General features: G+C 42.8%; 1 protein-coding gene across 1 annotated transcript in view; it reads left to right on the top strand.

Annotated features, from left to right (window-relative positions):
* The window catches only part of xab2 (XPA binding protein 2), a 47,360-nt gene that overhangs the window by 11,848 nt on the left and 13,066 nt on the right, over positions 1-22,446 (top strand). Inside the window, exons 7-13 of the mRNA XM_043694846.2 lie at positions 99-243; positions 1,585-1,736; positions 4,363-4,482; positions 6,276-6,407; positions 9,144-9,275; positions 10,136-10,249; positions 20,722-20,884. Coding sequence (XP_043550781.2) covers positions 99-243; positions 1,585-1,736; positions 4,363-4,482; positions 6,276-6,407; positions 9,144-9,275; positions 10,136-10,249; positions 20,722-20,884 — 958 coding nt within the window. The remainder of the gene's footprint in view (positions 1-98; positions 244-1,584; positions 1,737-4,362; positions 4,483-6,275; positions 6,408-9,143; positions 9,276-10,135; positions 10,250-20,721; positions 20,885-22,446) is intronic.

A 22,446-nucleotide genomic window follows, 5' to 3' on the forward strand; every position in this document is an offset into this window, starting at 1 on the left:
TGGACATAATGGATCGAATAACCTTCTGTGATGTAATGTCTCTGTGATTCTATTATTTTCAATGGAGCACAAAAGAATGAGTTCTGCATTCCCTGTAGGCCAGAGATGTGTATGAAGAGGCGATTCAAACAGTGATGACAGTTCGCGATTTCACCCAAGTCTTTGATAGTTATGCGCAGTTTGAGGAGAGCATGATTGCAGCTAAAATGGAAACGACAGCAGAAATGGGGCAAGCAGAAGAAGGTATAGTTATTTTGCATGTTTTGCTTTCTTTTATTAATTTCCACCGTTGCGGTTATTGTCCCGTGCTGGGCCTGTTAGTGGCGCCGGGCAGTTAATGATCCCTCAATCCAGCCTTTCTTCAGCTGCAATGCCATGGAGTCAATGGCAGCAGGTAAATTGCAGCCACCTCTGGTACTGTCTGTATGGACAAGCCATGGACAAGAAAATTCAGCTGAGGAGAGTCGCATATGAGCAGTTGCAAATATTGCAGATTGTTGAAGTTTGTTTTTCATTTTCACTTATTCAGTGAATTATTATACTTTTTTGGCACAAAAGTTAGTCTTTTGGATAAAGCCTTTATGCCACAAAGATTTTTGTGTGTTTTTAATGAAATGAAGGAGAGAATGGTTCTTTTTTCCTGTGATTAGAAATATACTGGAAATTTTCCACAATAGTTGCTCCAAACTAGATTCTGTATGGAATTCAGAGAAGTAAGTGTCACAAAGATAGATTTGTACCCAATTCCATGGTTGGAACAAGGTGGTCAGTGCCTCATTTCTTTCTAAGATTGATCTGTCGAAAGGGCACTGGCAAATGCCATTGGCTGTATAACTTTACACTTAGGATTTCTCTGGCTGGCAGCTGAGTTATGAGAGTACATTCACAATCCTTGCCCCACTGTAAGTTCAGTTAACACAATCTTCTGTCCTGTGCATCAAAAATTTAAGACACTGAGACCATTCGATCCATTGCATCTGTGCCATCCAAGTGAAAACTTTTTATGAAGCTCTTGGATCACACCCTGTAACCCAAAATTAAGCAACTTGAAATGCAGATTGAAGATCATTCTCAAATGCAATCATCACTTTTGCCTCTACTACCCATTCAAGCAGTGAATTCCAGATACCCACCAATTTCCCTCTCAATTTCTCCTCTACTCCTTCCATCAATTATTTTAAATTTCTGTTCCTGACCATTTAACTTGTGCTTTGAGCAATGTGTCCTCCCCAACCATTCTACCAAGGCTTGTTTCAATTTTGTATACCTCAAATTCATCTCTCTCGCCCTCTTGTTTCAAAGAAAACAGCCCCAGCCAGTCCAAATATTTTCTCTTGGCTAAAGGCTACAACCTCATAAATATTCCAGTGACACCAAGTCCTTCCTGCATTAGAATGATTAGAATTGTACTCCAGTTAGAGCTTACCTGGTGTTTAGATAGTTCTCACATTGTTTTATGAAGTTTAGATAGTAAACTCCATTATGTTTCTTGATGGGGGTTATATCCTGATGCTGACGTGTACGGTGAGGTGATCACTGACGCGGCCAGTGGCAGTAATACACCTGTCCGCTTGTTCTTAACAGATGATATCGATCTGGAGCTTCGATTGGCACGGTTTGAGCAGCTTATAAACAGACGTCCCCTCCTTTTGAACAGTGTCCTGCTTCGGCAGAACCCCCACAATGTACATGAGTGGCATAAGCGGGTCAAACTGTATGAAGGAAAGCCGCGAGAGGTGAGGAACTTCTTCCACAGAATCCTCAGGCTTGCTGCTTGACCCTTTTAGAATAAACCCCACAACATGGTGCAGAAGAGATATGCAAGAAGGTTGCCGGCTTGCAGGGTTTGAGCTATAGGGAGACGTTGAATCGGCTGGGGCTATTTTCCCTGGAGCGTCAGAGGTTGAGGGGTGACCTTAAAGAAGTTTATAAAATCATGAGAAGCATGGATATGGTGAATAGCCAAGGTCTTTTCCCTAGGGTAGGGGAGACCAAAACTAGAGATATAGGTTTAAGGTGAGAGGGTAAAGATTTAAAAGGAACCTAAGGGGTAGTTTTTTCACGCAGAGGGTGGTGTGTATATGGAATGAGGTTCCAGCGGAAGTGGTGGAGGCTGGTACAATTACAGCATTTAAAAGGCATCTGGATGGGTACATGAATAGGAATGGTTCAGTGGGATATAGGCCAAATGGCGTCAGATGACTTTGGAATATCTGGTCTGCACGAATGAGTTGGACCGAAGAGTCTGTTTCTGTGCTGTACAACTCCATGACTCTTACGTTGCACTGAATAATAAGTGATCTCACGTGAGAAATAGTCCCTTTCAAAAATGCAGGATAGCCTGTGATATGCCTGAATTCTGGTGACGAGTCTGTTATTTCCAAGTTGTTGTTCCAAGTTCCATGCTGATTTCAACTTGTGGAAGTAGGTAATGAGGTAAATGACCTACTTTATTAAACTAGTCCAAAAAGATACAGGTCAGCGAAGCATTTCATCTTGCACTCGTCACAACAGGCTCAAGAACGCCAAATTTCAGAGGAAACAATAACTTGTACTGCACGTGAAAAGGTTATTGATCGGTTGGCCAGTCAACATTGACTGGTTGCGATGTTTCCACACAGAAAGTACCAGGAAGCTAAAATTCCCCACAGTTTTTAATTGAAAAGAGTGCTTTGTCTGGACGCGTTTGTTTTACCTGTACGGATCAAAGTGGGTCTCTCTTGTGAGCGATACTCAAAGTTCTATCCTGCCAAGCAGCAATATGTAAACCAATTTATCCACTCTTCCCCATACTCAAACACGTGCCATCTGACTATATTTAACCGTGAAACTTCACACCTGTCTGTCTTTTTCCTGAGACTTGTAACGTGCAGCCACCAAATTTAGTGTCACTTCTGAATTAATCTGGCCGCCTCTACCTAGAGATATCTTCCTGTCTCCTAGATTACTCCATTTAATAGAAAATTATTCTGCATTGCAGATGTCGCTCACACCAAGTATCATTAAACAGTAGTAATTATTTCCAGTTCAAGGGTTGGGTGGTTCAGCTGATTTGTAAAAGTAAGAGAAAGAAAATTTAAGAATTTAATCACAGGTACTGAGTTGTTAATAATGGGTATACTGTGTCGCCTGTGATGGATACTATAATTACACTGTCCTTTGAGTTAGGAATGTTTTTATACTTCAAGGTTTACTTTAGAAAGGAACTATTACAGTAATTTGTAAACACTTACAGTTCACATTTATACAGAGGGCACGTGGCTAGTTCTAAGTCGCCCTGTAATCTTCCTGACAATGCCTTTTTTCCAAGGTGTCAGTCGTAACGAGCTTGAATGCATATTGGAAAAGTCAAATGTTCATGTGGAAAGTAGATGTTTGGTAACTTGGTGGTCTGCTCAAAGTGTCTGTCATTGTCATTTATTGGCAGTTGCTGTGCGTGAGCTGGCGTGACAGAGACAAGAATAGCAGACCATTTTGTTCCCTTGACCCTGCTCCACCACTTCATGAGCGCATGGCCTTTTCTTGCAGCTTTCTTCAATGGTGCAGTATCTCCTCTTCTCCTCACTCTGATACCGGAGCACCATGTCAGTTGTGGCACAGTTTAGATCAGAGTGGTGCTGGAAAAGCATAGCAGGTCAGGCAGTATCCGAGGAGCAGGAAAGTCGACTTTTCGGGCAAAAGCCCTTCATCAGGAATGGAAGCAGGGAGCCTCCAAGGTGTAGAGATAAATGGGGGAGTGGTGAGGCTGGGGAGAAGGTCGCAAAGAGTACAATAGGTGAATGGGGGTGGGGATGGCGGTGATAGGTCAGAGAGGAGGGTGGAGTGGATAGGTGGGAAGGGAGATTGGCAGGTAGGACAGGTCATGACAGTGCTGAGCTGGAAGGATGGAAGGGGTGAGGTGGGGGGAGGGGAAATGAGGAAACTGGTGAAGTCCACATTGATGCCCTGGGGTTGAAGTGTTCCAAGGCGGAAGATGAGGCGTTCTTCCTCCAGGTGTCGGGTGGTGAGGGAGCGACGGTGGAGAGGCCCAGGACCTGCATGTCCTCAGCAGAGTGGGAGGGGGAGTTGAAATGTTGGGCCACAGGGCAGTGGGGTTGATTGGTGCGGGTGTCCCGGAGATGTTCACTGAAGCACTCTATGAGGAGGTGTCCAGTCTCCCCAATGTAGAGGAGACCGCATCGGGAGCAACAGATACAATAAATGACATTGGTGGATGTGCACTCACTTTTGCTTAGTTATGGCACAGTACTTTGTAATTCCACACACACTCTTGCTACATCTAATCAGATGACTTCATTTTGCTTTTAAAAGGTAGGAATTGAAACCTTTGATCTACTTGTTTATCGCTGTTCTGCATTACAGATCATAAACACGTACACAGAAGCGGTCCAGACCGTTGACCCGTTAAAAGCCACCGGAAAGCCACATTCGCTCTGGGTTTCGTTTGCAAAGTTTTATGAAGAAAATAGTCAAATTCGGGATGTAAGTTGTGTCTTTGTTGTATCTTAAAGCTTCAGGGGATGGTGCAATAGTTTGGTTATTGCTAGACAGATGGGCAAAATTCTGGCTACAGGAACCCTTTGTGCTCTTCATCCAGTTCCTGATGAGGCTGGACCTCCACGAAAAGGTAGTGATTAGATAGTAACTGGCAGCCTCACCAGAGGGAAATGGAATTATTTGGCAGATTCACACAGTAGCTTTTTTCTGAGATCTGGAACTGAGACACCTTATTGAGACAGCATAGAGAGAGCCTGGAAGTGCTTGATTTATGACCTTATGTGCTTGAAATGGAAAGACTTCCATGGCAACATTTAAAACCCATATGATGAGCTTCTGTGAAGTTGCCAGTGTTAGACTGCAGTGGACAAAATCTGAAGTCACATTTACAATCCAACAGCTTTATTTGAAATCGCAAGTTTTTGGAGTGCTGCTGCTTCGTCAGATCACGTTGGACTATAGAATCATAGAGATGTACATCTTGCTAACCAGTCTCCCATGGGGAACCTTGTCGAACGCCTTACTGAAGTCCATATAGATCACGTCCACCGCTCTGATATCGTCAATCTTCTTTGTTACTTCTTCAAAAATTTCAATCAAGTTTGAGGGGCAAGATTTCTGACGCACAAAGCCATGTTGACTAAGCCTAATCAGTCCTTGCCTTTCCAAATATATGTACATCCTGTTCCTCAGGATTCCCTCCAACAACTTGACCACCACCGATGTCAGGTCTATAGTTCCCTGGCTTGTCCTTACCACCTCTCTTAAATAGTGGCACCACATTACTATAACCTGGTGTTGTATGATTCTGACAGTGAGATGGATGGAGGGAATTTAGCAAATTCACATATTTTCACCATGTAACAAATGGTGCAATCCATTTTAAGTTCTGATGAAGTGTAGAACTGGAGCTTATCTTTCAGCAATTCTTTAAGAAGTTATTTGCGGTAATGCACATTCCCAGCATACACCTCCAAACTCAGCCACCTCAGCTGCAGAAATATAAAGAGAATGCTGGACAAATTCAGCAGGTTTGGCAGCACCTGTGGGCAAAGAAGCAAAGTTAACTTTTTGAGTCCAGTATGACCTCTTTAGAACTGAAAGTAGCTGGAAAATAGTTTTTGTGCTGTTGTCAGAAGGTGTGAGGCAGTGGAAAAGAGGAGCAAGTGGAGCAGATAATTATCAATCTCAGAGCAAAAGACAAAGGGAGTGAGAATGGTTAAAAGAGAGTGAAATTGTTGCAAATGTTAGGTATTGAAAGGAGAGAATGGGTCCAACGAAAACAGGAATTGCTGGAAAAGCTCAGCAGGTCTGGCAGCATCTGTGGAGAGAACTTAGAGTGACCCTTCCATTCTACTGAGAGAAAAGCCAACAAAGCACAAACAAGACATGGCTAGGGGTGCTGTTTTTAAACAGAATGGCAGACAGAAGTCATGCTCTGAAATTGTTAAATTCCACATTGAGCCCTAGAGGCTATAAGATGCCTCAGCAGAGAATGAGGTGTTATTCCTCCAGCTTGCGTTGAGCTTTGTTGGAACACTGTAGCAATCACAGGGTGGCAATGTCAGTACCGGAGTGAGGTGATTAAAATGGCAAGCAGCTGGAAGGTCGAACCTTGTGAGAGTTTTATTTTGCTGGGTACTGCAGCTCTTAAATATAGTGAGCCTTGCCAGTGATGTGCAGTCAACATCAGCCTGACATTCGAACATCGCTGCTGTGGCCTGACTCCCTTGAAAAGGGCAGTAAACGTTCCTGAGTTGCATCTGCTTCTGTTTCAGGCTCGAACCATATTTGAAAAAGCCACAAAAGTAAACTTCAAGCACGTTGATGACCTTGCCAGCGTTTGGTGTGAATATGGGGAGATGGAACTGCGGCATGAAAACTATGATGAGGCTCTTCAATTGCTGAGGGTAGGTCTTTGAGTGTCCTGTTTGTCATTTTCACAAAATGGCAAATGTGGAAACTGCCGTCCTTCCACGCTCTGGTCTACGTGTGACTCCACACCCACAGCAACGTGATTGACTCTTAATACCCCTCAGGGCAATTACGGACGGGCAATAAATGCTGGCCTAGTCAGTGACTCCCGTGAAGGAATTTTTAAGAAATTCAAGTACAGTTTTAAATTCAAATAATGTGTCTTGATTATTTTATATTACAGGAATGGCAGCATTCTCTCAGGTCGGTTCACTGCATGTCCTAAATCTAAAATGACGGGTGGGTAAAGGGATTGTGGCTCACTTTAGAGGAAGTCAGTGGTGTAGTGTCAGTGTCACTGGTCTAGTAATCCTAGTTAATGTTCTACAGGCAGGGATTCAAATCCCACCATCAGCCATGATAAAATGGTTGTTAGACTCGATGGGTTGAATGATCTCGTTCTGCTCCTGTACCTTTATGGGCTTATGGTCGCCATGGCAACTGGCTGTAATTAAAATTAAATTAATACATTCAATAAGTTAACAAGAAAGAAAACCTGGAATACAAACTAGCCATGAGTAATGGTGACCAGTAAACTATAATAATTTTCTTTTAAAATTCCATTGGTTTTGTCCTTTAGGGAAGGAAGTCAGTCCTCCGTACCTCATCTGGCCTACACATGACTCCAGACCCACAGCAACACGGTTGACTCTTAACTGTCTCTGAAACAGTCCTAGCAAGCCACTTGGTTCAAGGCCAATCAGGAATGGGCAATAAATGCTGGCTAGTGACCATAAGATGGAGGAGCAGAAACAGACTATTCAGCCCTTTGAGTCTGTTCTGTTAGTCAGTGAAAGCATGGCTGATTGGATAATCCTCACCTTCACTTTCCTGCCGTTTCCCCATAACCATTGATTCCTGTATAGAGTAAAACTCTGCTTATCTTGGCCTTAAATATTCTAACAACCCAATCTCAACACCCACATCCCACAAAGCAATTAAAAAGCATGCTTTGTCTTTGCCAGTTAATTGCAAATCTTAGTCATCTGGACACATGCAAACACAGAAATGGATTTATAAATCAAGCAGTTTTGTTTTGAGGATGTCCCTTTAAAGAATTACATCAACGGTGGAAAGATGTGGGATTCTTTATAAAGTCGCCATAATCCTCCCAGTCCATCGGGTTGCTCCTTCATTTATAGAGAGAGAGAGAGAGCCAGCTAATGGTAGTTTAACCTTAGAGTCACCATGCCTTTGGCAAGGGGAGAGATTGAGAAGGAGAGTCATAGAGATATACAGCACGGAAACAGACCCTTCAGTCCAACTCGTCCATGCTGACCAGATATCCCAACCCAATCTAATCCCATTTGCCAGCACTTGGCCCATATCCCTTCAAACCCTTCCTATTCATATACCCATCCAGATGCCTTCTAAATGTTGCAATTGTACCAGCCTCCACCACTTCCTCTGGCAGCTCATTCCATCCACGCACCACCCGCTCTGTAAAAAGGTTGCCCCTTGGATCCCTTTTATATCTTTCCCCTCTAACCCTAAACCTATGCCCTCGGGTTCTGGACTCCCCCACCCCAGGGAAAAGACCTTGACTATTTATCCTATCCGTGTCCCTCATGATTTTGTAAAGCTCTATAAAGCTCAACCTCTGATACGTCAGGGAAAACACCCTTTGTGATATCCTCAGCAGGTATGGGAATTGAGCCCACACTGGCACGATTCTACATCACAAACCACCCAAAACTAAGCTAATCGACCCTCTGATTCTGTGCAGTCTTATCTCTGACCCAGCCATCTGTTTTTTGTGGCTGATGTGTTTGGAGAATGGGTCATTTTATTTTTTTTTGGTGGGATGTGGACCAGCATTTGCTACCTCTTATTGAGCTGAGCTGTCAATTCCAGATTGTATGAACTGAACTTAAATTGTCCACTTGTAACTACATTTGCAGTCGTAACTGAGGTGCACCTCTAGATTACAAGTCAGTGACGTTTCTCCCTCTCCTGTGGAATTGTGATGATGTCTGATTTATACTTCAGAGATTTTCTGTCCAATGAACAATTTATGGTTTAAAACCAGACAGGACCAGCGTTTGAATTTCTGAATGATGGCTGTTTTAATCCCAGTCTTCCACTTCATCCTTTCCTTGCTCGGTCTTTGGTGGATGGTACTGCAGTTTACACAGTTTCATCAGCAGATGGCAATATCAAACTAACTCAGCATGCTGCTGCCTCTGAAGAAATGGCCTTCTTGACTCCATGACCGAGTTTCCTGCTGCTAATTGTTCATGATTGTTTCTAAACTGTTGGAGATTTTTTTTAACCTTTGGCAAGTCAAGTCATCAAGCCTCCAGTAAAGCGAAGCAAAGTCTGTCCTTTAGTCAAAGTGCAAGTTGTTTTCATTTTAAGAACAGATGATGTGTAATGAAAGTATAGGTCAGTGCAAGTGGTTGGTTAAAGATGCCCAGACTGGCTTTAGTCTGGGTCATTCTTTGGGAATCAGGGCTGTATTTATTTGAGGTGGTTTAGTGCACCTTTTGTTTGTTCATATATACAATATAGTTTTCTGCGTGTTTGTCCCTGCCTGTGTACCTTCTCCTAGCTACCTGTGTGCCTGTTCATCCCTGTTTGTGAAAAACTCCATGTCTGTGTGTCTCACCCTGTCTGCCTGAAGGAGCAGAGGCAAACTTAAAATGTCTATTTTGTATTTCTTGCCTCCGCAGCGAGCTACTGCAGTACCTGCAAAGAAAGCTGAGTACTTTGATTCAACAGAGCCCGTCCAGAGCAGAGTGTACAAGTCACTAAAGGTCTGGTCCATGTTAGCAGATCTGGAGGAGAGTCTCGGCACTTTTAAGGTGATTTAAGTCCTGGCCTCCTTTGATTTCTGATTTCACATGTCATAAAGCTGTTTAAATTTAACTTAATTGGGCCATATCTTATTTTCGTTTTAACCTGTGATGTTGGTGGAAAGTCGTAGGATCTTGTCTGCTGCGAGCTGTATGGAGCTTGCTGCCAATCTAGTGTGGCCCCGCACCACATTTCCATTGTTATTATGGGCACTCGTGTGCAGGAAAAGTTTGGTCGTCGGTAACAGCACACATGCCAAGCTGTTGAAAACTGGCATGCTCCTGTCACAGGCTCCCCTAGAGTGTGAGACAGTCTCATTTTACTGTGTAAACACGAGTGATCCTCCTGTGATGGAAACTGCATCATAGGTTAAATATTAAAATATCCAAAAGTGGGGCGTGAGTGCAGAAAACCTCATGAAGCAAAACAAATGCATTTGAAGCAAAGATGGCCAGGTGCAGAACAGGTTCCCCTTTAAAATTGTGTGTGGTAAGTGAAAAAAAAACGTGGTGGGAGCCTTCTTAGAATCATGGCGTGGTTAGAGCATGGAAAATGGTCATTTGGCGCATCTTGTTTGTGCCTGTTATCTGGAAGAGTAACTCATCTATTCCCTCTCCCCTGCCTTTTCCCAGTGGTCCTACAATTTCTTCCCCTTCGGGCAAGTATCCAATTTTCTTTTGAAAGCCTCCATTGAATCTGTCTCCGCTACGTTCCCAGGCAGTGCATTCCAGGTCCTAACCACTGACTCCATAAAGGAAATGTTGTTTTGCTCAACATGGATTAACAAAAGGAAATCGTGTGTATTTTGTTTCTTAGTTACTGCTTAATGAATCTTATTGTTTTTAAAATATTTCTGTTTTCAAACTAGTCCACAAAAGCGGTTTACGATCGGATTATAGATCTCCGAATTGCCACGCCTCAAATTATCATCAATTACGCAATGTTTCTGGAGGAACACAACTACTTTGAAGAAAGTTTCAAGGTGCGTCACTGCTTTTCTTTCTGTTTGGCAGTTCTGGGCAATAGATTTTGTCTTTGCAGTCACGTTTGCTCTCTCAATGTTTTTTTTTTAAGATTAGGAATAGAAGGGTTGTATCTTTGAAACACTTGTTAGATTCCAAGCCAGAATGGGAGAACAACCAGGCATCTGTTGGAAGGATGTTGGCTTCACCCCTGTTGGCTTCAATTCTGAGACCCATGAAACCCAGGTCCTTGGCATGGTGATCAGCGTGGGATATGTGGTTGCGATGTTCTTGTATCGTGACTGGTTTGGTACTTCTCACCTGTCAGAAGCCTGACAATGGAACAGACTCATGACATTATAGACCTTGCAACCCAAAAGTGTGTTTTCAAGAAAGATGACTTCAAGAGAAAGTCAAAAGCGAAAAATACCATGGCTCAATTACAGCTGCATTCATGGTGTCAGATTATAGTAACAATTCTGTAGAACCTCACTGCTTCTAACTGGTTAGATTTAATGCCTCTGCTAAACAGCACCACTTTTCCACATTGCCTTGTACTAGTTGAACTTTTGAAGAATGAGGCATGGTCTTATTGTCAAATAAGGTGTTTAGGCACTGGATGGGTTGGATACCCAGAAGTTCTTGCCTCTTGTGTGGGAGCCCAAAAACCAGAGGCATAGTTTAAGAATAAAATGTCTCCCTTTTAAGATCACATGGCACCAAGTTATAGTCCAACAGGCTTATTTGGAAGTACTAGCTTTCAGAGTGCTGCCCCTATATCAGGTAACTGTGGAGCAGGATCTCAAGACACAGAATTTATAGCAGAGGATCTGTGTCACGCAACTGAAACGGTGCATTGAACCAACCTTGACTGCTGTTAAGTCTTCCATCTTTTTGGAATGGGTTGCAGATTTCTTTTGCTATAAATTCTGTGTTTTCTGATCCTGCTCCACAGCCACCTGATAAAGGAGCAGTACTCCGAAAGCTAGTGTTTCTGAACAAACCTGTTGGACTATAACCTGGCGTTGTATGATTTTTAACTTTGTCCACCCCAGTCCAACACTGGCACCTCCACATCATTCCTTTTAAGACGCACACGTGGAGAGTTTTTTTTTCTGAGGGCCATTAGAGTGTGGAATTCTTTTCCTCAGAAGATAGTAAATGTTGGGTCATTGAATTAGATACTTGATTGACTTGGGAGTTGAGGCTGGTGATGTGGGAAAGTGGAGCTGAGACAGTAACTGCATCAAACATTGACTGTACTGAAAGCATTAAAAGCTCAAAGCACTGAATGGCTCACTCTGAAGTTCTGTGTTCTGATATGAGCCAGTGCCTTCTATGAGGGTTGCCAGTGCTCAGACTGGGGATTGGGTATGAGGTGTTATCATTGCAGCTTTGGAATAAAAACCATCCAGCTTATGAATGAAATTGAGATGCCAAAGAATTTAAAATCACAAATCCAAATTCATTCCAGATTTAATTCAGCATTTTACATACTTTGTGAAGTTTGTATAAGTGAAAGAACTAATTATCAGGCACCCAAACTGCAATTTAAATGTCAGTACGCATGATCCAGAAAATGACAAAAGTAAATTAACCCTGCATGCCTCCAATATTAAAAACCACATCTCCTTCCCTTGTGTAGAGTTTATTGCCGTATCCTAGCAACAATTTTCAGTTGAGAGCAATACCAGCTTAATGATGCTTCGTTTGTCATTACCTTCACTGTCATGCTTGATGTATCCTCCAAAATTGTGCTTTTTGCTCGTTGGAGTATTGCATTTTTGATGGGCAAATAAAGATAATTAGAGGCACACAATTAAATATGTTCTGATTGCTCTCCCCCTACGCCGATGATGCGATGTGCCATTGAACTGTTCAATATTAAACTCAATCACAGAGAACAGGAAGGCCATGTTTTCAATAAATGCTGCCATCAGTGCAAGTTTATGAAGGGGATAAGTGATTCTACAATTGACACTGTCTCTGCTGCAACATTGTGCCACTCCCGCAGTATGTACAGAGCTGGGAGTGTCAATTTAGAAGTTATCCTTGATTGGCTCAATCCCACGCTAGCCAATGACCAGCTATTCATTGACCCACGACTGATGGGAATTTAATTTGTTTTAATTCATTCATGGCTGGGCCAGCCTTTATTGTCCATCTTAATCACGCTTGAGAAGTTAATGGTGAACTATCTTCATGAACTGCTGCACTCCATGTGGTGTAGGGGCATCCACAATGCTGTTGGGATTAATGGGTGATCTTCAGGTTGGGCATACATAACTGATGGAGTGTCACAAGGTCAGTCCTCGACCGCAATTACTTACTATCTATATTAAGTCCAAAGATATGCAGGTTGGGTGGATTGGTCATGGGAAATGCAGGGTTATGGGGATAGGAAAAGGGGGGTGAATCTGGCTGGGATGTTCTTCAGAGTCAGCTGTATGGACTCATTGGGCCAAATGGCCTGTTTGCATGATTCAGAGATTCTATGAAAGACTTTGGTGAGGGGGCAGAGTATCCCATTTTGCTGACAATACAAAAATAGCTGGGAAAGCATGTGATGATGAGGTCATAAGGAATCTTTATGAGGCTAATAAACAGGTTCAGTGAGTGGGCAAAAAACCCAGCAGTTGGAATTTAATGAAAGAAAGTGTGGGATCATGCACTTTGATCAGAAGGATCAAAAGACAAACTATTATTTAAATGGAGGGAGAATCCCAAAAGGTACAGCACAGTGGTATCCAGGTGTTCTTTTGCATGAAGTACAAAATGTTAATATGTCGGTGCAGCAAGTAATTAAGACATCAAATGGAATTTTGGCTTTTATTGCTGGAGGGTTGGAGTTTAAAAATAGGGAAATCTTGGCGCAACTATACAGAGCATTGGTGAGGCTGCACTTAGAGTACTGCATTCAGTGTGGCTTCCTGCATTTGAGAGGACATACTAGAGACAGTTCACTAGGTTGATTCGTGGGTAACTTATCAAGACCCATCTAAACAGGCCAGCTCTTTTTTTTATTCATCAGAGTTTAGGAGAGTGAGTAGTGATCAAATTGCAATGTACAAGATTCTGAAGGGACATAACAGAGTAGTTATTGAAAAGATGTTTCCACTGGTGGAGCATTTTTAAACTAGCAGACATAGTTACAGAATAAAGGAGTGCTTTAAAGCAACTGCAAGAACCGCAAATGCTGGCAATCTCAAACAAAAACAGAAATTGTGAGAAAATCTCAGCAAGTCTGGCAGTATTTGTAAGAGAAATCGGTTAACGTTTCGGGTCCTTCTTCAAAATCAGTTGGGAACAGTCCAGCTGAGGTGCAAAGGAATTTCTCCTCTGAGGATGGTGATTGTGTGGAATTCTCCAGAGAGTTGGGGAGGGCTAGGTCACTAAAGCTGGTTAACGAGGAGGTAGGTAGATTTCATTTTTAAATATCAGGGAATTGAGGGCTGTGAGGACCTAGTAGGAAAGAGAAGTTGTGGATTGGGGAAGATCACCTGAGACATCACCTTTCCATCCTGAAATTATTCCCAGCTGGAGGGATAAGGGAGCAGTTACATGGGAACACCACCACCTACAAGTTGCCCTCCAAGCCATTGAGCATCCTGATGGATGCCTTTCTTTTAACGTCCTGAATTTGTTTGCATTGTTGGTCAAGCGAGACCAAATGGACTACAGGAGTTCAAGAAGGTGGCTAATCTTCAGCTTCTCAAGGGCAGTCAGGTATGCACAATAAATGCTGGCCCAGCCAGCAATATCTGCATCTTATTAGTGATGGACGAGTTTTACGTTTATTTGTCCATGGGCTGAGGTCGTTGTTGGATGGTCCATCTGAAGTCGCCCAGGAGAAAGCGCTTTTGAGTTATTGCCTTGGAACATTGCAATCTAAATGGTGTAGCTGCACCAATGGCATTGCTCGCAGTTGAAGCTGAGACTTGTCTCCTGAATGCTATTCAATGAAGCACGTATGAATGGGCTGTTGGGAACAGGGTTAGGGGCAGATGTCTGCTAGCACTCAGTCTTATCTGGAATAGATGGCCTCTCGGACAAGACATTGATTTGTTTTTAACCCTGCAATCAAGTCCAGTAAGGATCCAGCATTTTTGAGAGGGAGCTAACGGTCAGAAAATTGAGCTGCAGAATTAAATGTATGTACAAATCTTATAGAAAAATTGCTCCTCGCAATTTGCCACAGATCTCAATCCTTACTGTTTGTTATTTGGGATCCTGTTAGTACTTCCTTTGGTTGGTAGGGCCACAAATTGGGACGACTGAATATGGGGGAGGGTTCTAAGCAAGTTCCTGTTATCCAAATAATCATTTGGCTTATCAAACAACGATCAGATTTTTGTTTTAGGATTAAGAATTAGGGTTGGAATACCCCGGATGCATTTTCTGGGTAGCCATGTCCTGTCAGTGACCCAGCTGATTGTACCATTCTTTGTGTTTCTAAAAGCATGAAAAGAGCAAGAGTCAGCCATTCGGTCCCTCGAGTGTATTCTGCCAGTAAACGAGGTCAGGTCGATCTGGTGTAGCCATAACTCCACCTTGCTGTCTGCTCCCCTCATATCTCTCGTCCATCAAAATCTGTCTAACTCAGACTTGAATATATCCAATGATTCAGCCTGATTCCTAACATTTATGATCCTCCAAGAGGATTAAATTCCTCCTCCTCTGCATCTTTTCCTTCTTACCTTGAAGCTAAAGTACTTGAATTTATTAGAAACTGAGTTCTGAGGAAGGGTCACTCAACCCAGAACATTAACTCTGATTTCTCTCCTCAAATGCCACCAGACCCGCTGAGCTTTTCCAGCAGTTTCTGTTTTGGTACTTAACACGTGTTTAATTTTACTTACAAGGCATTTCAACTGGAAAAGCTACCTGTTTCGGCATTGTTCACATTTATCACGATGCACAAGAGTAACCTATTTGCTTATTACTTCCTGACCCTGTGTGCCTCCAGTTTTGCATTGTGTTGCAACAAAACTATAACTAATGCTGTATGCAAAAATGCATGAGGGTGAACAATGAGGCAATTCATTGTGGCTCCGTGTTTGTAACTAATGATCCCTGGCAAAACTAAAAATTAATCTCCATGTAGGTGCTATCTGCTCTCGCTACTCTTCCAATTTGTGAATCATGTCATTGTTATGCAGCTGTAATAAAAGTTTAATGGATTCTTTAGCACCATGTCCTGTACTTGTGTTGCAGGAACTAACATCAGTATCACAGTGTGATAGTAAGATGTCCCACCATTGCTAGCGTGACAATGTGATGTGATAGCCGAGGTCTGTGCGTGCTGCTAGTCCTACCACTGCTAGCCCGTTGATAAAAGCTTTTGGGATTTCAAGCTGAATCTGCCCATTGGCATCACAGTGTGATTGCTCTGCTGCACTAGATCGATGACATGTTCCACATAACATGACTGTCTCTTGTGGATTCCACCAGGAGTGCCATTTGTTGGGGTATATTTCAAGCTGCATGGTGGTAACTTTTGGCATGAGCTCCTGTACCAATGTTGGCTTTTAGGGTGTGTCAGCCTGCCTTTTGCGGATGTAAAATGGTCATAAAAGCTGCGATTGTGTTCTCCCATCAATACGTTGCATAAGGTTGACAATAGGAAATGCTTGGTCACCTTGCACAAGTTGCATTTGGTCACTCTAGTCTTGTTCCAGGTCCTGCTTGATTTCTGAAACCAGATTTTCTGTTGTGCATGTGTGTTCAAATTCCTTTAGTCCCCCATGCGCTGTATATGTGCAGAAAAGCTGAGCAGCTTTTGAACAAGTGCGATCTGTGATAGATCTTGCTTGTTCACTGCACTTTTTGCTGACAGTAGCAGTAATGTTGTCTGCACCTAAGCATATAAATACTGATGGCCTTCATTGCTGGTGTCCATGTCACAGCAAGCTGTCAATAGTATGACCCTTTCTGTTACCTCAAGTTCTTCCTGAAGACTTTGGAGTAAATGCACTTAACAAATTCAAACCAAAATATGTTGGAAATTTGGAACTTATTTTCCTCCGCCTAACCAAAATAAAGTTTAGCTCACTTGAAAAACTGGACATTTTGTTACTTAGGCAAAGTAAGATTTGTAGAGTCATGGCAAGAAAGTGGGAGTTAATATGCAGTTCAACCATGATGTAATTGAGTGGCAGAACAGGCCAAAATTGCTACTTCTGTCCTTATGTTTGAACTTGTTTTCATTGACAATTCATTATATAACATTTTGAGGAATCTAGATCCATTGGTGAGGTACTGGAAGCCTGCAGGGTGACTTTGTGGTCTTTATTTAAGAAAGGTTGTAAGGGGAAGTCTGGGAACTACCGAACTGAAAACCTGACATCGGTGGTGGGTAAGTTGTTGGTGTTTCTGAACAATCAAATGTACATTCATTTGGAGAGGCAAGGACTGATTCAGGATAGTCAACGTGGTTTTGTGTGAGGAAAATAGTATCTCACAGACATGATTGGAGTTTTTGAGGAAATAATAAAAAATAATTGAGGGCAGAGCAGTGGTCGTTATTCACATGGACTTCAGTAAAGCCTTTGAGGTTTTGCATGGTAGACTATTTTGAAAGTTAGAATACAGAATTCAGGGTGAGATTACAAATTGGATACAAAATTGGCTTGGCGGTTGGAGACAGAGGGTGGTGGTGGAGGGTTCTTTTTCAGACTGGAGGCCTGTGACCAGTGGTATTCCACTTTTGTTTGTCATTTATATAAGCAATTTGGATGAACATATAGGAGGCGTGGTTAGTAAGTTTGTGGATGACCCCAAAATGGGTGGTTATAGTAGATAGTGAAGAAGGTTATCTAAGATAACAAAGCAGTTTGTTCAGTTGGCTCAGTGGGCTGGGGAGTGGCAGGTGGAGTTTAATTTGGATAAATGTAAGGGTACTGCATTTTAGTAAAACAAACTAGGCAAGACTTATACAGTTAATGGATAGGTGTAGAACAGAGACCTAGGGCTTCAGGTACTTAATTCTTTGAAATTTGCGTCACAGACAGAGTGGTTAAGAAAGTGTTTCACACACTTGACTTCATTGGTCAGACTCTTGAGTACGGGAGTTGGGATGTCATGTTCAGGACAAGCAGAACATTAGTTGAGGCCTCTTCTGGAGTAATTGTGCAGTTCTGGCCTCTCTGTTACTGGAAGGATATTATTAAATTAGAGCGGATTCAGAAAAGATTTGCCAGGGTGTTGCTGGGGTTGGAGGGTTTGAGTTTTAAAAATGGCTGGATAAGCTGGGACTTTTTTCACTAGAGCATAGGAGCTTGAGGGATGACTTTACAGAGGTTTATAAACTCATGAGGGTATGGATAAGGTGAAATGACAAGAGTCTTTTCCCTTGTTGTGGGGGAGTTCAAAACTAGGGGGCATATTTTTAAGGTGAAAGGAGAAAGTTTTAAAAAGGACATGCAGAACAACTTTTCTTACATAATGATTCGTGTGTGAATGAACTGCCAGACGAAGTGGTGGATGCAGGTACAGTTACAGCATTTAACAGACACTTGGATATGTACATGAGTAGGAGAGGTTGAAGAGATCTGGGCTAAACACAGGCTCGTGAGACTAGTTTGGGAACATGGTTGGCCTGAAGGGTCTGTTTCCGTGCTGTATGACTACAAATGAATTAGAGCAAAGAAGCTTATGTAAAATGTGCAAAACAATCTATTTATCTGCATGTCATTTATGAATAGAACTAAATAGACTAGACTAGACTAGTGGGCGGCACGGTGGCACAGTGGTTAGCACTGCTGCCTCACAGCGCCAGAGACCCGGGTTCAATTCCCGCCTCAGGCGACTGACTGTGTGGAGTTTGCACGTATTCCCCGTGTCTGCGTGGGTTTCCTCCGGGTGCTCCGGTTTCCTCCCACAATCCAAAAGATGTGCAGGTCAGGTGAATTGGCCATGCTAAATTGCCCGTAGGTTAGGGGTAAATGTAGGGGTAGGGGTATGGGTGGGTTGCGCTTCGGCGGGGCGGTGTGGAGTTGTTGGGCCAAAGGGCCTGTTTCCACACTGTAAGTAATCTAATCTAATCTAAAAAAACTGACAATTAGACTGCACCTCTGGCAGGCTGTGTCCAATCTCCTCCTCTTCCCTACCCGCTTCATCACAGCAACGGTTTTTCCAGGCTGTTTTTATTATTCACTCCTGGGACTCAATGGCTGGCCAGCACTTTTAATTTCCCATCCTTAGCTGCCCTTAAGAAACCTCCACTCATTTAGACAAGCCATTTGTGCCTCATTTCAACAATTTACTGTTAGTCCTGAGCATGGATGGTTAGAACCGCTAGCTTGAGTGAGTAATGATGTTTTAATTCTCTCTGGAATCATGCACTGGGGTAGGAGTCCATTCAGCCTATCGTTATATCAATGCAAGGTAAACCAGCCCAATTTAGCATGCTGTGTTATGACCAGCCAATCATTTCTTCAGATTGTTGTAAACTCTTGTTTCCTTATGAAAGCATGATGCTTGGGATAGTATCTTATAAGGGTTGCAGAAGGCTAAAAAACATATGGGTTGTTTCAAACAGGAGTGATTATTATGAGCCTTGCTTGTGTTGGTCTGAGCAATATGGGCTTTCAATCAATTTTCTGAAATTAATTCAAATGTTATATTCCTGTATATATAAAACAAAGCAGTTCTTCCCCCATGCTGCCCCAAGCTGCCATGGCTAATTTGTTTCTATTATTGCACATTACAAGTTTGATTCTAGATCTGCGCAGTGAGAATCAAAGTCTCGAGAGTCAAATAAAACGTTCTGACTTGACAGTACATTGCAACTTAATACAGGGCTAGGTAGCAACCATGATGAGGTGATGTCATAATCATCATGTCACTCAACTAGTAATCCAGGCTAATGCTCTTGGAACACATGTTCAAATCCCACCATTTCAACTGTGTATTAAATTCAGTTAATTATCCTGGAGTGTAAAGCATGCATTAGTGGCAGCAGTGTGTACCATCTGCAGGGCACACTGGGAGTACCTCACCAAGGCTCCATCAATAGCACCTTCCAAACCTACCACTGAGTAGGACTAGGGCAGCAGATGCCTAGGATCGCCACCACCTGCAAGTTCCTGTCCAAACTCCTCACACCTTCCGGACTCAGAACTATCTTGGCAGACCTTCACTGTCGCTGGGTCAAAATGGGTGTAGCGTCACCGGGTTGACTTCAGCTGATCGAGAAGCTGGATTGTCAACACCTTCTGAAGGACAAATAGGGAAAGGCAGTTTCAGTAATTGCTGGACTTAACCGTGAAACACTCATCTCATGGGGAGGGGAATAATTTTTGTTTAAATCACATGAGATGAAAAGCATGGACACCAGCTTGGATTGAACCGAGTCCTGTCAGTGCTTTGTAATTCTGTGGTTCAGCTTAGATGATGTTGGTCAGATGGACAGAGCAGTGGAAGATAACCCCAATAAGTGTGAGGTAATGCACTTTGGAAGAAGAAGCAAGATGAGGGAGTATTTAATGAATGGCAGAACCCTTGGGTAGCTTGGAGCAACAGAGGAATCTTGGGGTAATTATTCACAGATCCTGAAGTCAGCAGAGCACGTGAATAGGATAGTTAAGGTAAATGGGACACTTGCTTTCATCAGTCATGGCATGGAGTATAAGAGCAAGGAGGTAAGGTTGGAGTTGTTGAGAGCATTGGTCAGGCCACTGCCTGAGCAGTTCGGGTCACCTCACTACAGGAAGGATGTGATAGCACTGGAGGGGGAGCGGATTTTGCCTGGGAAGGAGAAGTTCAGCTATCAGGAGAGATTAGATCGGTTTGGATTGGTTTATTTAGAACAGAGAAGGGTGGGGGGGGGAAACGTGATTGAGATGTATAAAATAATGAAGGCTATGGGTAGGGTGCATAGAGAGCAGGCGTTCCCCTTGGTTGAGGTGTAATTCACAAGGGGAGCATAGTTTTAAGGCGAGGGACAGGAGACTTAGAGGGGATTTGAGAAAAAAATGTTTTCACTCAGTGGGTGGTGGGAATCTGGAATGTGATGCCTGGGAAGGAGGCCGGAAACCTTACAACTTGTTTGGATAACACATGAAAAATCGTAAGATTCGAGGATATGGGGCAAGTGCAGGAAACTGGGATTAGCATGCCACGAGTGATAATTATGTTGGTGCAGACTCGATGGGCCGAAGGGCCTTTTCTGCACTGTGTGAATCTTGAGTATTGTTAGGCTTTAACTATGGTAGCATTGCAGTCCTGTTGTTCCAGGGGATGCAGACTTTGTTGATGGTTCAACACTTGATAGTAATTGGGCAGCAGCCTTGCACAAAGTGACTGGCTGATCTTCCAGTTGAACCCAGTGCCATGACAGTTACAGTGCCCCATCCAGTAAGGTCTGTTCCTCGACACAGAACAAGGAACAGGCAAGGAGCCTAGTTTGTGCAGCTGAACGGGATGCAATTCATCAACTAAAGGTGAAAGGCTGTCTTGCTCCAACGTAACCAAGTGTGCTTTTTTTTTGCAGGCCTATGAGAGAGGGGTTGCTCTGTTTAAGTGGCCCAACGTGTTCGACATTTGGAACACTTACCTTACCAAATTCATCGATCGGTATGGTGGGAAGAAACTGGAACGAGCTCGAGACCTGTTTGAACAAGCTCTTGATGGGTGTCCGCCGAAATTTGCCAAAAGTCAGTACTTAAAACTCAGGGCTTTAACTCTCGTTCAGGGTTGCAGTCAGTAATTCCAGTGATTGATGCCAGCCCATTAGGAATTCAGTAAAACGTCATTTAGTTTTTTAGTTTTAGGTTTTGCTGCATTTTGTGATAAATTTTTTAGGTGTGACCACATTCTTATGGCTTCGATCAAAACTGACAACATGCTTTTTCGTTGGAGTGAGCATCTTTGCTTGTGTTAATTTCATTAACACGAATTGGCTGTAAAGCAATTGATGAACGGGGGTGTAGTTTTTAACGTTTGAACTTTTAAAACGTATGTTGGCTACAATGCAATTGCATCACCAACACTAAGTGCTAATTTTATTGCATGATTTTTATATAGCACAGTGTCACACAAGAACACAACTATCGCATTATTGAAAAACTACATGTATTTAAAAATAAACGTAGATTGGTTTTGGATTTGAATTAACTAAAGAAAGTCATTCCAATTATAAGTCTGTACAGTGAGTTTGAATCATTTCTGGCACTACGCAGCCAGTCATGATTTAAGAATTCTGACATGTATTTTAGAGGCTAGCAAGGCTTCTAAAATGTGCTTCTGAGCTGCAGTATGCATCTCTGAATCTTGAACTTCACTTCAGGTAGGTAATCAATTGCCTTATTGTTCCCCCTATTTGGAAATGTTCCAGTACTATATGAAAAAAAGCTTCAAATCTGAGGGGATGACTCCATTCTCCAGTTTCACCCTTTGTCCCAACTTTGTGCTTCATTTTATCTGTATTCAATATGTAGGATCAGAATTAGTCTGTTCTGCGATTGCACAGGAATCATGCTGTATCTTCTTTCACCTCCTTCAGCTCCATATCCTTTTATAGCTTTGTCCAGCAAACCTCTTTGATCTTTGATTTAAATGTTAATAATTGAGCTAGAACCCAAGTTGCAGATGCTCCCTGTGTGAACACCATTCCCTCAGATCTCTCCTGGATGGCCTCACTTTGACTTTACGGTTATCTTTTGCTGAATTTCCTTTCTCATCCCTCCTAATTGGTAAGTCTTCAGTTCTCTGGCTGAAAGCAGTTCTGACCCACTGTGCTGTGACCGCCTCTTGGAGCTATGGTGGGGAGGGAGAACCCACATCTTTGAAGGGTTTGAGGCCTGTGCTACAGGCACTGACTCTCCAGGCAACTGGGTACCCCTCACCTCTGCCATGGCACCCCAGGGGTCTATATTGCTGTGGCACAATCCACTTTCACATGTGTGCTGCATTCTGCAGCTATGGATCATCACATCTAAAGCTCCAGTTTTTGTGTGTGCTGGAAGTATTTACATTTGGTTACGTTATGAGCACACCTTACTTGGCCATCAAGTCCTGGTGAGGCTGGAATCTGGAATGTCTGGCTCAGACGCAGAAATACTGCCCACTGCGCTGCAAGACAAGCTCCAAATTATAACAGCAGCTTGCTTTCTCAAGAACAAAAACTTGCATTTAGGCAAGGTTATAGTGCACACTGTTTTTCACTTTTCATTCTCTTGGTTTTTTTTTTCCCTTCAGTTTCTCGTGTCCAGCTACA

This window comes from Chiloscyllium plagiosum, unplaced genomic scaffold, assembly GCF_037043375.1.
Source record: "Chiloscyllium plagiosum isolate Xiang-an unplaced genomic scaffold, Cpla_swu_hap1 HiC_scaffold_45, whole genome shotgun sequence".
In the NCBI taxonomy this organism is placed as follows: Eukaryota; Metazoa; Chordata; class Chondrichthyes; order Orectolobiformes; family Hemiscylliidae; genus Chiloscyllium; species Chiloscyllium plagiosum.